At 43.4% G+C, this 15,262-nt stretch overlaps 1 protein-coding gene across 2 annotated transcripts in view; it reads left to right on the forward strand.

Moving 5' to 3' along the window:
- The window catches only part of tnni3k (TNNI3 interacting kinase), a 51,620-nt gene that overhangs the window by 16,555 nt on the left and 19,803 nt on the right, over window positions 1-15,262 (forward strand). For both annotated transcript variants that reach the window (XM_071342554.1, XM_071342555.1), the window contains exons 12-16: window positions 4,825-4,911; window positions 5,515-5,571; window positions 12,739-12,831; window positions 12,931-12,988; window positions 13,192-13,386. In XM_071342554.1, coding sequence (XP_071198655.1) covers window positions 4,825-4,911; window positions 5,515-5,571; window positions 12,739-12,831; window positions 12,931-12,988; window positions 13,192-13,386 — 490 coding nt within the window. The remainder of the gene's footprint in view (window positions 1-4,824; window positions 4,912-5,514; window positions 5,572-12,738; window positions 12,832-12,930; window positions 12,989-13,191; window positions 13,387-15,262) is intronic.

Raw genomic sequence — 15,262 nt, forward strand, 5'->3', positions numbered from 1 at the left:
TGGGACAGGACAGCCCCCACTCCGACATCCGAAGCATCAGCCTCCACCACGAACTGACGGGACGGGTCAGGATGAACCAATATGGGAGCAGTGGTGAAGCGGTGCTTGAGGTCCCGGAACGCCCGGTCAGCAGTTGAGGACCATGTGAACGGAACCTAGTGAGAGCAGACAGGGGGGAAGCCAGGGTGCTGTAACCCTGGATAAAGCGACGATAGAAGTTGGAAAATCTCAGGAAACGTTGCAGCTGCACTCTAGACGTAGGCTGGGGCCATTCCACCACCGCTCTCACCTTCCCGGGATCCATCTGTACATGCCCTGCAGTGATGATGTAAGCAAGGAAGGGGAAGGTGTAGCGATGGAATTTGCATTTCTATGCTTTCACAAAAAGCTGTTTCTCCAGGAGGCGCTGGAGTGCCTGTCGGACGTGGAGCACGTGTTATTGAGCTGAGTGGGAGAAAACAAGGATGTCATCGAGGTAGACGAAAATGAACTGGTTCAACATGTCGCTGGCACCAGCAGTTCAGACTATGAGGGGATTGTGTCGCTGGAGCCAAGAGAATCTCAATACCACGGGAACCTGAGAAGACTTAATCAGCATAAATTGGATTGCCTCGCTGTGGTTCCATGACACTCAGAGGTTGATGGGAGTGGTATTGTGAGTGACCCGGCCTTTAGAGTGCCCGTCCAGCACTCTAATGTCCATGGGAATGGAGAGGGGCTGAGTGGGGATGCCCAGCTTGGACGGGGTAGCGTCCAAAAAACTCATCTGCCCCAGAGTCGATGAGTATCTGGAGGGATTTCGACTGGTTCCCCCACAGCAGGATGGCATGGAAAGGGGTGTGAGTAAGGCGAGAGGAAAAGTTCACCGTATGGCCCACCAGAGTACTCGTTCCTTCTTGATGAGCCTGAGTTTTTAATGGGCAGGTAGCTCCGAAATGTCCCGTAGCTCCACATTCTAGACAACTCTGGGTGTGGAGTCGGCGTAAGCACTCAGCCGGAGTCAATCTAGCCCTGCCCAGGTGCATGGACTCCGAAGGAGGTGAATTGGCAGCCCTCAGTGATTCGCGAGAGAACTCGGGGGATGTCGGGTTCACTCGGACATGTAGACTTCGGCGGTCTCCGGGATTCCTTGGAGACGAGGTGGGAATCGAGGGCGAACTAAGGTGACAGGGCACAGATTCCCTCTCCCTCCTACGCTCTCGAAGCCGTCCATCGATCCTGATGGTCATGACTATGAGGGAGTCAAGGTCCATGACCAGCTCCCGGGCTGCGAGCTCATCTTTGATCACCTCCAATAATCCGTGAAGGAACATGTTGAACAATGCTTCTGGGTTCCAGGCACTCTTAGCCACCAAAATGCGAAAATCCACTGCGTAGTCTGCCACACAACGGGAGTCTTGACGTAGCTGGAGCAGCTTACGAGCAGCCTCTCTCCCGGGCAATGAAGAATCAAACACTTTCTGAACTTCCGCCACAAACTCCTCCAGACTGAGGCAAATGTCGGACTTTTGCTCCCACACCGCCATAGCCCAGGCGAGTGCCCTCCCCATACATTTAGCATTATGATGTACGCTATCATTGAACGGTCAGAGTGGAATGAAGAAGGCTGCAACTCGAAAATGAGGGAGCACCGGGAGAGAAAAGCCTAGCAGGTTCCAGAATCTCCAGTGTAGGCGGGGTTCTCGGGACAGTGGGGTAGGCTGGAAGATTACTGGTGTGACCCGCTGCCCAGTAGGGAATTTACGGTATTGCTCCAGCAATGTATCAAACGCCTTGTAATGGCGTTCTGCCAGGGTATGGAGTCCCTCCATAAAACATTGCAGTATCTCCTCATGTCTTCCAATGGTGGCTCCTTGCAGGGAGACAGCATTATGGAGCTGGTCTGAGTCCGCTGGGTTGGTCAAGACCAGTTCGTACTATCAGAACTCAGGATAAAACCCAGATGCAGACAGCTAGAGTCACAGATGTTTATTGACCTAAACAGGGCGTAGGCAAAAGACAGGTCAAAGGCAGGCAGAGGTCCGTAATCCAGGGCAGAGTCAATAAGGTACAGAAAGGCAGGCAGGCTTGGGGTCAGGGCAGGCAGAATGGTCAGAACCGGGGTAACTAGGGAACAGAACTTGAGAAAGCAGGGAGACTTGAAAACAGGCTGATAAGACCTGACAAGACAAGACAAACTGGCGATAGACAAACAGAGAACACATGTATAAATACACTGGGGATAATGAGGAAGATGGGCGACACCTGGAGGGGGGTGGAGACAAGCACAAAAACAGGTGAAACAGATCAGGGTGTGACACTTTTGGCTTGTTGTTTTTAGGTATTGGGACCATCAGCAACTTCTTCCATAAATCTGCAATTATCCCACCGTTCAGTGACAGCTGGAACGGTAATGCGAGCTGGCCTGAAGTCTCTTGCTGCTGACGCCATCTGGACCATATGATTTTCGTGGGTTGACACGTTGAAAGTATTGCTTGATGTCATTCACAGAGATCTGTATATCAACAGCTGGTATGCTGTCTATACTGTCCAAGGCCACTTTCTGCTGCGATGTAAAATCACACATGTCAAACCTACAGCAGAAACTGTTCAAATAATTTGCAAAAGCAAGGTCATTTTCAACGGTCTCTTTGGTTTGTATCCTGTGATGGTTTGTAGCCCTTGCCAGGCTTTCCTACTGTCCTTTAAAATGTTTTCTAATTTGTCTTTGCATGCTGCCTTGCACTCCATGATTTTCCTTTTCAGTTAAAAAAAACAAACAAAAAAAACACTTGTTTTTTCTGGACGAAGAGCTCATTTAATTCCAGAGTTACCCACGGTTTATTATTGGGGAAAATGTTGACTTTCTTTTAGGGAATAACGAGATCCTCACAGAAACAGATGTACTCAGAGATAGTATCCGCTGCCTCTTCCAGGTCATCGGAGCTGTCCGTCAGGGCCGCCCAGTCAGTGGACTCAAAACAGCCCTGGAGGGCTTTCAGTCGCTTCAGGAGTCCAGCTTTTAATCTCCACCTTTTTAGCCTTCTCTCGCTGCAGACGCGCTTTGTAGACTGGGATGAGCTAAACCATGTTATGATCCGAACCCCCAAGTTTGGGTAGTGCCTTGGAAAAATACGCACCTGGGATGTTACCATAACAGAGGTCCAGACAGACTTCACCTGGGATGTTACCATAACAGAGGTCCAGACAGGCTAAATTTCGGGTATGACATGTAACATATTTCTGATATGATGGTAAGTGTTCAGATAGATTGCACATTTTAAAGTCTCCCATGGTTAGCTTTACTGCTTCAGGTGACTCAGGACTACCTATCCTGATGACTCCTTGCTGTCCCCAGTCCACCTGGTCGTGCTGCTGCTCCAGTTTCAACTTTTCTGCCTGCGGCTATGGAACCCTGGCCTGTTCACCGGACGTGCTACCTTGTCCCAGACCTGCTGTTTTCGACTCTCTCTCTCTACCGCACCGGCTGTCTCTAACTCTGAATGATCGGCTATGAAAAGCCAACTGAAATTTACTCCTGAGGTGCTGACCTGTTGCACCCTCTACAACCACTGTGATTATTATTATTTGATCCTGCTGGTCATCTATGAACGTTTGAGCATCTTGGACATGTACTGTTATAATATCCACCCGGCACAGCCAGAAGAGAACTGGCCACCCCTCAGAGCCTGGTTCCTCTCTAGGTTTCTTCCTAGGTTCCTGCCTTTCTAGGGAGTTTTTCCTAGCCACCGTGCTTATACATCTGCATTGCTTTCTGTTTGGGGTTTTAGGCTGGGTTTCTGTATAGCACTTTGTGACATTGACTGATGTAAAAAGGGCTTTATAAATACATTTGATTGATTGACTCTGTCTCAGCCTGGGATACAAGGTCATAAGTCACGTTGGCACCTATTTGGGTGTCAGTGGAGGGGGGTTATGTAAACAATAAATAGTCAGACCTGATTTATTTTCCGTGGCAGGTAGTATGGTCATAGTTTAATGTCTTTAGTACAGACCTGGTGCTTAGTTGTAATATTGGCAGGATTGCAATATTTCTCGTTGATAAATGCACAAACTCCACCACCTTTTCTCTTACCAGAGTTGATGTTTCAGTCCATTCTAACAATTGTGTAGCCATCCAGCTCCACAATGGAGTCGGGATCCTGTTCCGTAAGCAAAGTCTCAGATAGACAGATCAGACAGGATTGTTGGTACTCTGAGCGGTGTTGGGTACAAGCCCGTAGATCCTCATTCTTATTCCTTATGCTTTGTACATGTCCATCCATAATAGATGGAAGAGGTGTTCTGAAGGGCTGTTTTTTAATCCGATTCTGAATTCCCCCTCTACCGCCACACTTCCTTGGTTTAGATGTCTTTTCTGGGGAAAATGTTGATTTATTAATTGTGGTATTCCATTGCAGTGTAGACTTGCAGCAAAGGGTCGGAGATTAAGCAGGACATCTCTAATGTATGATATCCGCGGTTGCGGCTTGCTGTATACATCGAAGGTTAGATTGACAGCTTGTTTGGTGCGTTTCACAAAAAAAAAAAGATTAAAACTAACAGCCAAAGTACTGCTATTTGCCTCATTATTAGTTATCCGATTGATTAACATTATAAACATTATAAACTTGGTTGATTGAGGTGAATCTCAATTTTAAAACCCTTTAGACAAAAAAACTAGTAGTAGTAGTAGTAGACACTGCAGTAGTAGCACTACTAATGGTGACTTTGGTAGATGGGTATAATGCGGTAATAATGGGTTTGTTTATAGTGAATGCCACCGTAACAACCCTGTCTGTATATCCCTGTATCTGTGACCCTGTCCCGGTGTCCCTACCCCAGGTCATGATACCATCGTCACTCTGCTCAAACACTACAAGCGTCCCCTGGACGACTCCCCATGTAACGAGTACTCTCAGCCTGGCGGAGGTGAGTGGGAGAGGAGGGGAGCACTGGTGCACTTTGACTTCAAGACCCTAACATCTAGGGCCATCTCATAGTGTGAATCTCAATTATATTTGCTTGATTCCTCATGTTCTCTCTACTTACCGCCTTCTCAAAACGCATTGGAGGAGAAGGTCAGAGGGGAGGAACCTCTGATATTCTTCTCCAATACGTTTTAAGGAGCCAAGGAGAGAGGATGTAAGGAATTAAGACAATTGAGAGAACAAATAATCTCTTTTTGATGCTATACTGTATGTCTTTGCTATGCTATATAATGTACATCTAATGCTATGTATCTTTAGGAGAGGCCAACAAAGGAGAGGATGTTGACTATAAACATTAGTAATGTTCAAAGATAACACCTCACCAAGATGATAGAATACAACACAAGTAAATGTTATTTTCAAACAATGAATAAATAATAGGTCTACAAAGGAGAGAATGTTGACTATTAATTAACATGTGTAATGTTCAAAGTGCAAGATAACACCTCACCAAGATTGCTGACTACATACAACAATGTACATGTGATAATCTAAAAGAATAAAGATTGAGCAGAAACTTGGGCCATTTTCTTCATCCTTTCAGATGGGTCCTACGTGTCTGTGCCGTCCCCCCTGGGCAAGATCAAAAGCATGACCAAAGGTACTGGAGTAAAGTGAAGCACATGACACGCTGCATCCTGCATCATCCAAGCAACACTTCACATCACTGTCAGCTGACAGTGACATGCTCACTGGTTACTGTTGCTATGGGACTATGGGACTATATATGATTATATGGTCATCGACAATAGCAAACAACAGGCCAATGTTAAAAAATAAAAATAACAACAACAAAAAGAGAGAAAAAAGCTCACTGGTTACTGTTGCTATGTGACTCAGGTAGGGCTGACCCCATTTAGTCGACTGGTCGATTGTTTGGTGGATAGGCTGTTGGTCGACCAAGATTTCTTTAGTCGAGTATTAGCAAAAAATTTAATAAATCATATTGTGTACAAGACACCTGTCTGATTGGCGCCTGTCTGAGTGGACTGATCCATTGTGGAGGCCTTTGAGATAACACAGTCCATCACTCCAAGACATGTGCTACTGAAATTGTATATGGTTATATTACATGAGTACAATGACTCAACACTAAGAAAAATTATATTATTTTATAACAAATGCACTTTCTCCCGCATTGGATAGTGGTCGCTGTCCGCGGTTCTGAAACACATCAGTGTGCTGTTGAATTGCCGCCTTTTTCTTGACCATGTTGCTATGTGCACAATAGCAAAGTTAAACAGCATATTGGTGTTGAGAACAATGCGGTGGAGGCAGCAGCAGAATGAGGAGATGAGAAAACAGCCCTTGACTTACTGTCTAAGACAGGTATTCCCAAACTGGGGTCCGCGCAAACTGGTGTCCACGCAATGCCGTCGGGGTACGCCAAATAAAAATGTGATTCAATTTTTTTATCATCACATTTTCAAACCGTCCATTTAGTAAGGCTTGCGTCCATAGAGACACATACCAGCTCTACTGGTAGTACTGCTACTACCAGCAGTACTACAGCAGTACTACACCTGCACCTGTTGATGACACAAGTTGTTCTGCTTCCACGAGCACATCCAATGCTAGCATCAGTAACTACATTTGTTGTTAGCTCAGCTAGCATGGACACTGACAGTTGTGAATCTGATGGAGCCGAAGAGCTACTGACCCCTTACCCGGGAAAGCACCGAACAACAGACAGGGACGTTGGACCATCGAAGAGGCGCAAATATGATGTGAACTACATTGATTTGGGGATCACTTACACTACCATTCAAAAGTTTGGGGTCACTTAGAAATGTACTTGTTTTTGAAAGAAAAGCAAATTTTTGGTCCATTAAAATAACATCAAATTGATACAGTGTAGACATTGTTAATGTTGTAAATCACAATTGTATCTAGAAACAGCTGATTTTTAATGGAATATCTACATAGGCGTACAGAGGTCCATTATCAGCAACCATCACTCCTGTGTTCCAATGGCACGTTGTGTTAGCTAATCCAAGTTTATAATTTTAAAAGGCTAATGGATCATTAGAAAACCCTTTTGCAATTATGTTAGCACAGCTGAAAACTGTTGTTCTGATTAAAGAAGCAATAAAACCGGCATTCTTTAGACTAGTTGAGTATCTGGAGCATCAGCATTTGTGGGTTCGATTACAGGCTCAAAATGGCCAGAAACAAAGAACTTTCTTCTGAAACTCGTCAGTCTATTCTTGTTCTGAGAAATTAAGGCTATTCCATGCGAGAAATTGCCAAGAAACTGAAGATCTCGTACAATCTGTGTACTACTCCCTTCACAGAACAGCGCAAACTGGCTCTAACCAGAATAGAAAGAGGAGTGGGAGGCCCCGGTGCACAACTGAGCAAGAGGACAAGTACATCGGAGTGTCTAGTTTGAGAAATAGACTCCTCACAAGTCCTCAACTGGCAGCTTCATTAAATAGTACCCGCAAAACACCAGTCTCAATGTCAACAGTGAAGAGGCAACTCCGGGATGCTGGCCTTCTATGCAGAGTTGCAAAGAAAAAGCCATATTTCAAACTGTCCAATAAAAATAAAAGATTAAGATGGGCAAAAGAACACAGACACTGGACAGAGGAACTCTGCCTAGAAGGCCAGCATCCCGGAGTCGCCTTTTCCTGCTTCTGTTGCCTGTTTGAGTGTTTGTTTAACAGCCTATTGATTCCGTGAACACCAAGCCTGAAGCAACTACATGTGAACTAAACAATTCCACAAATTCATCTGTTTTTAATCTTTGCTTTCCTGTAATAAAGGCGTTACACTTTTTTTTCCATTTGAACAGCCTCTCCGGTATAAATTATAATTATTTAGTGTTGTTTAAGCTGTTCCAAATTGTCCGAAAAATTATATTTATAACTATAATAACGCTCCTTTTTCGTGATCTCCTCCTTAATGTTATTATTATTATAATAATTATTATAATAAGTAATGTCATTATCATTAGTAGGCTTAGTATAGCAGCCTTGTATAACCACCATCGAGCTGTAAGCCTAAAACCGCATCCTGTTTAGTCTAAATATCGTAACTTACTTAGGCCTATATTTCAATTCTTAAATAGGCTACTGTATCAATCAATCATTCATTTGTTCATGTCATCACACAGCATACGAGTCATTCATGATTTGAAATGCAATCAAGAATTTTAGTTTTCATATAAAATAAAGCAAACCTTAAATAATTAACTTAAACAATAAATAAAACGTTCCAATTCGGAAAATTGCATTCACTAATGAATGCGACTGCTTTTAGTCTTTGCTGTAATAAATGCTTAACAAAGAAAACATTACAACAGACTCTCTGGCACGCTTATAATGTATTGAGTGTTTACATTGTTCCAAACGCTCAGGGAAATTATATTGTATTCTATACAGCACCTGTTTGGCACACATAATATGCACGCAGCTCTTGCTCCTCACCTTCTTTTTCTTGATCTCCAGTATTTTCCACAACTAGTCACATTTATTCCACACATCTGACTTCCCCTTTACCTCCTGAGCAACCAGTAAACATGCCCCCGTTTCGAGTTTATTTGTCACTTACTCTGCATCCATTTTGCTGTCACGTGTTCAGAGTTTGTAATAACCAATTTATTGTTGTGATTATGATATGCTATAGGTCAGGCCCTATTGTGTCCTATTCCGACGGAATTAGTTTTACTAGGGGAGGTCGGGTAAACATAATTATGTGCACGAGCACAAAACACCACATCTGTAATTTTAGTCCCGTCCCAATCTGCCATGTCATTCATTTTTACATGGCAGGAGAGAAACAATTCCAGCCAGATTAACCTTCTGTTTATTGGTGAACTCCAAAGTCTTCTGATAATACTAGTCCCGTGTGAATCGACATCCCTGTGTTTTGAGAAAAATATCTGAGTTTGACAAGTGTTGCTCGTGGTTTGCAAAAGATTACAATAACTGATTGGATAAAATTTAACTAAGTGCCACATATGAGCTATATATGAATGGCCTACATCAACTTTCACAGTGAATGTTTTTGTTTATATATTTTGTCCGTATTAATTGAATATTGCCAAATGCATCAGTAAAACAAAATATTGTGCCTATTTAATGCAACCCTTGTCACGGCCGTTGAAAGAACTTGACCAAGGTGCAGCGTGGTAAGCGTACATATTCCCTTTTATTAGGTGATCTAATCAAATCAAATTTATTTATATAGCCCTTCTAACATCAGCTGATATCTCAAAGTGCTGTACAGAAACCCAGCCTAAAACCCCAAACAGCAAGCAATGCAGATGTAGAAGCACGGTGGCTAGGATAAACTCCCTAGAAAGGCCAAAACCTAGGAAGAAACCTAGAGAGGAACCAGGCTATGAGGGGTGGCCAGTCCTCTTCTGGCAGTGCCGGGTGGAGATTATAACAGAACATGGCCAAGATGTTGAAATTTTCATAAATGACCAGCATGGTCAAATAATAATAATCACAGTAGTTGTCGAGGGTGCAGCAAGTCAGCAACTCAGGAGTAAATGTCAGTTGGCTTTTCATAGCCGATCATTCAGAGTATCTCTACCGCTCCTACGGTAGACAAAACAATAAACAATACCAAACAACCGTGAAGCGTAAGGCTAAGTGCCACAAACAAAGTTAACTTCCCACCAAGACAGGTGGGAAAAAGGGCTACCGAAGTATGGTTCTCAATCAGAGACAACGATAGACAGCTGTCCCTGATTGAGAACCCTACCCGGCCAAAACATAGAAATGCAAATAATAGAACGAAAGAACATAGAATACCCACCCCAAATCACACCCTGACCCAACCAAATAAAGACATTTAAAGGATCTCTAAGGTCAGGGCGTGACAACCCTTGCTTTTAATAGATCACAAAGCAGCATACAACTGACCTAAACGTTTGAAATTATAAATTCACTTTCTCATCTAAACCCTTAAAAAATGTAACTGTTTAGCTCACATCTGGGGGCATTTAGGAAGTACTACAGATCGCTAAAATATCCTAATGATTATGATCACACTTTCTCAATTCAAATATTATGGCGACACTATACCAAAGATGGTTTGGTATGGTTTAGAAACTTGGGAACCAAGCTCAAGTAACCAGTGTGGCCCTATCACCTGGAGATGTTGAAATACTGTATCTTCATGCCTAGAATAAAAACCTCCAGGCTTCCGTCAAAACTGTCAGTTTATAGAAAATATATATTTTAAAAAATTACAAGGGAGAAAATGAATCCCGTCCGAATCGTACTCTGGAATAACGGACATTCTGGAGTACTTATTAGATAACCAATGTTCTCTAATAATACTATTTCCGTGAGAATAGGTCTTTGGTCACATACAAGCGATGCATACATGTGTCCCGTTAAGAGGTCCCGTTAAGAGGTTCAGGGAATAGGGACTGTTTTTCCTAAACAAATCAGGGATTTTGGTAACAGAACTTTTCAGTCAGAAATTGTGTAATTACAGTGCATTCGGAAAGTATTCCCCTTGACAATTTCCAAATGTTGTTACGTCACAGCCTTATTCTAATATGGATTAAATCATTTTTTACCCTTCATCAATCAACACACAATACCCCATAATGACAAAGCAAAACCATTTATTTTGAATTTTGTGCAAATGTATTATTAATTCAAAACTGAAACATCACATTTACATAAGTATTCAGACCCTTTACTCAGTACTTTGTTGAAGCACCTTTGGCATTGATTACAGCCTCGAGTCTTCTTGGGTATGATGCTATAGACTTGGCACACCTGTATTTGGAGAGTTTCTCCCATTTTTCTCTGCAGATCCTCTCAAACTCTGTCAGGTTGGATGGGGAGCGTCACTGCACAGCTATTTTCAGGTCTCTCAAGAAATATTAGATCAGGTTCAAGTAAGGGCTCTGGCTGGGCCACTCATAGACATTCAGATACTTTTCCCGAAGCCACTACTGCGTTATCCTGGCTGTGTGCTTAGTTTTGTTGTCCTGTTGGAAGGTAAACCTTCGCCCCTGTCTGAGGTCCTGAGTGCTCTGGAGCAGGTTTTCATCAAGGATCTCTCTGTACTTTGCTACGTTCATCTTTCCCTCGATCATGAGTAGTCTCCCAGTCCCTGCCGCTGAAAAACATCCCCACAGCATGATGCTGTCACCACCATGCTTCACCGTAGGGATGGTGCCAGGTTTCCTCCAGACGTGATGCTTGGCATTCAGGCTAATCTTGTTTCTCATGGTCTGAGAGTCTTTAGGTGCCTTTTGGCAAACTCCAACCGGGCTTTTGTGTCCCTTTTACTGAGGAGTGGCTTCCGTCTGGTCACTGCCATAAAGGCCTGATTGGTGAAGTGCTGCAGAGATGGTTGTCCTTCTGGAAGGTTCTCCCATCTCCACAGAGGAACTCTGGAGCTATGTCAGCGTGACCATCGGGTTCTTGGTCACCTCCCTGACCAAGGCCCTTCTCCCCTGATTGCTCAGTTTGGCCGGGCGGCCAGCGCTAGGAAGAGTCTTGGTGGTTCCAAACTTCTTCCATTTAAGAATGATGAAGACCCCTGTGTTCTTGGGGACCTTCAATGCTGCAGAAATGTTTTGGTACCCTTCCCCAGATCTGTGCCTCAACACAATCCTGTCTCGGAGCTCTACGGATAATTCCTTCGACCTCATGGCTTTTTTCTCTGACATGCACTGTCTAATGTGGGACCTTATATAGACAGGTGTGTGCCTTTCCAAATCAAGTCCAATCAATTGAATTGACCACAGGTGGACTCCAATCAAGTTGTAGAAACATCTCAAGGATGATCAATGGAAACAGGATGCACCTGAGCTCAATTTCGAGTCTCATAGCAAAGGGTCTGAATATTTATGTAAATAAGGTATTTTGTTTTATTATTTTTATATACATTTGCTAAAATTTCGAAAAACTGTTTTTGTTTTGTCTTTATGGGGTATTATGTGTAGATTTAATCAATTTTAGAATAAGGCTGTAATGTCACAACATGTGAAAAAATGGAAGGGGTCTGAACACTTTCCGAATGCACTGTATCTTCAGCAACACAAACAACGTGTTAAACACTTTGATGTTCAGTGGTGGTCGCTGCAGCAGGGAGGAGAGAGAGACAACGTGTTAAACACTTTGATGTTCTGTGTTGGTCGCTGCAGCAGGGAGGAGAGAGAGACAACGTTTTAAACACTTTGATGTTCTGTGGTGGTCGCTGCAGCAGGGAGGAGAGAGAGACAACGTGTTAAACACTTTGATGTTCTGTGGTGGTCGCTGCAGCAGGGAGGAGAGAGAGACAACGGGTGCTCGTCACGCAGTCACTTCCTGTCTTTTTTTACCACAGCGCAGCAAGTCTGAGCCAGGCCCTGCGCAATCAAATCAATTGCTGGCCGGACTCCCTCTAGTAATTTGTGTGTCTTAATTATTTAATCAAAAAGTATCAGACAAGCTCAGTGAATATAGTTGATTTGACTAAAACACATAGAATGGGTCAATGTTTGGGAAAAATACAAGTTTTAAACAATTTCGACAAATCGACTTGTCAAATGTACAGACGACTCTTGTTCGACAAAGATTTAGTCGGGGACAGCCCTAGACTGAGTGTGTCTTTTAATTTTGATCTGGTAAACAATATAGTAAACATTAGGCTAATGATAATCTGTTGACTGACTGATGGTCAGTTATATATTTTCCTAGTTTAGCCTACCTGATATCTGTTTGTTTTTGCCAAATTTCTTGATCGCTGATCACTTGTTTCAAAATTAGATTTAAATGACCTTGAACATTTTACTATCTCTCTTTAGAAAAGGCAGATGTTCTTCTCCTCCGGGCCAGCCTCCACTCAAGCTTCCAACTGCAGCTCTCTGACCTGGAGTTCAATGAGATCATTGGTTCAGGTATTACGGACATATTCAACCGTATACTGTTTTCCTTAACAACAAGCGTTATGCACATACAGACTATATTGAATAGTAGAATATATTTTCTACCCACAGGCTCCTTTGGAAAGGTCTACAGAGGCAAGTGTAAGAACAAGGTCGTTGCCATCAAAAGGTAGGTAAGCCTAAGGATTAACATCACTTACATTGGTTAGCACTGTTCTTGGCTCGCAAAACGAATGAAAATACTAACAACTAAAATACAACATAAAATGCTAAAATACAAACTACTTAAACACAAACTACTAAAATATTAAATAAAATGCTAAGACACAAATTAATTAAATATTAACTAACTTTTAATTCTCCTCTCTATAGGTATCGGGCCAACACATACTGCTCCAAGTCAGACGTGGACATGTTCTGCAGGGAGGTGTCCATCCTGTGTCGTCTCAACCACCCCTGTGTCATCCAGTTTGTGGGGGCATGTCTGGATGACCCCAGCCAGTTCGCCATCGCCACCCAATATGTCTCTGGGGGCTCCTTGTTCTCCCTGCTGCATGAGCAGAAGAGGTGAGGCCCTAAACTGATCTCAGACCTGTCATTTGACTACACTGTCACTGTGTTTATCGCACTGTCAATGGCCAGGAACAGAAGAGGTGGTTCTGAACTGATCTTAGACCTGTCAATGGACTACTGCACTCTTACTCTGTCTAAACACATACAGCAGTTTCGGAAAATATTCAGAACCATTCACTTTTTCCACATTTTGTGGAAAGAGAGAGAGAGAGAGAACAGATTAGAACAACAATTTAGTTCAGTTAATTTCTGATTCAGGAAATCCAGACAAGCATTGACTATACAGTGGGGAGAACAAGTATTTGATACACTGCCGATTTTGCAGGTTTTCCTACTTACAAAGCATGTAGAGGTCTGTCATTTTTATCATAGGTACACTTCAACTGTGAGAGAAGGAATCTAAAACAAAAATCCAGAAAATCACATTGTATGATTTTTAAGTAATTAATTTGCATTTTATTGCATGACATAAGTATTTGATCACCTACCAACCAGTAAGAATTCCGGCTCTCACAGACCTGTTAGTTTTTCTTTAAGAAGCCCTCCTGTTCTCCACTCATTACCTGTATTAACTGCACCTGTTTGAACTCGTTACCTGTATAAAAGACACCTGTCCACACACTCAATCAAACAGACTCCAACCTCTCCACAATGGCCAAGACCAGAGAGCTGTGTAAGGACATCAGGGATAAATTGTAGACCTGTACAAGGCTGGGATGGGCTACAGGACAATAGGCAAGCAGCTTGGTGAGAAGGCAACAACTGTTGGCACAATTATTAGAAAATGGAAGAAGTTCAAGATGACGGTCAATCACCCTCGGTCTGGGGCTCCATGCAAGATCTCACCTCGTGGGGCATCAATGATCATGAGGAATGTGAGGGATCAGCCCAGAACTACACGGCAGGACCTGGTCAATGACCTGAAGAGAGCTGGGACCACAGTCTCAAAGAAAACCATTAGTAACACACTACGCCGTCATGGATTAAAATCCTGCAGCGCACGCAAGGTCCCCCTGCTCAAGCCAGCGCATGTCCAGGCCCGTCTGAAGTTTGCCAATGACCATCTGGATGATCCAGAGGAGGAATGGGAGAAGGTCATGTGGTCTGATGAGACAAAAATAGAGCTTTTTGGTCTAAACTCCACTCGCCGTGTTTGGAGGAAGAAGAAGGATGAGTACAACCCCAAGAACACCATCCCAACCGTGAAGCATGGAGGTGGAAACATCATTCTTTGGGGATGCTTTTCTGCAAAGGGGACAGGACGACTGCACCGTATTGAGGAGAGGATGGATGGGGCCATGTATCGCGAGATCTTGACCAACAACCTCCTTCCCTCAGTAAGAGCATTGAAGATGGGTCGTGGCTGGGTCTTCCAGCATGACAACGACCCGAAACACACAGCCAGGGCAACTAAGGAGTGGCTCCGTAAGAAGCATCTCAAGGTCCTGGAGTGGCCTAGCCAGTCTCCAGACCTGAACCCAATAGAAAATCTTTGGAGGGAGCCGAAAGTCCGTATTGCCCAGCGACAGCCCCGAAACCTGAAGGATCTGGAGAAGGTCTGTATGGAGGAGTGGGCCAAAATCCCTGCTGCAGTGTGTGCAAACCTGGTCAAGAACTACAGGAAACGTATGATCTCTGTAATTGCAAACTAAGGTTTCTGTACCAAATATTAAGTTCTGCTTTTCTGATGTATCAAATACTTATGTCATGCAATAAAATGCCAATTAATTACTTAAAAATCATACAATGTGATTTTCTGGATTTTTGTTTTAGATTCCTTCTCTCACAGTTGAAGTGTACCTATGATAAAAATTACAGACCTCTACATGCTTTGTAAGTAGGAAAACCTGCAAAATCGTCAGTGTATCAA

The sequence above is a fragment of the Salvelinus alpinus genome, chromosome 15 (genome assembly GCF_045679555.1).
Source record: "Salvelinus alpinus chromosome 15, SLU_Salpinus.1, whole genome shotgun sequence".
NCBI classification, from domain to species: Eukaryota; Metazoa; Chordata; class Actinopteri; order Salmoniformes; family Salmonidae; genus Salvelinus; species Salvelinus alpinus.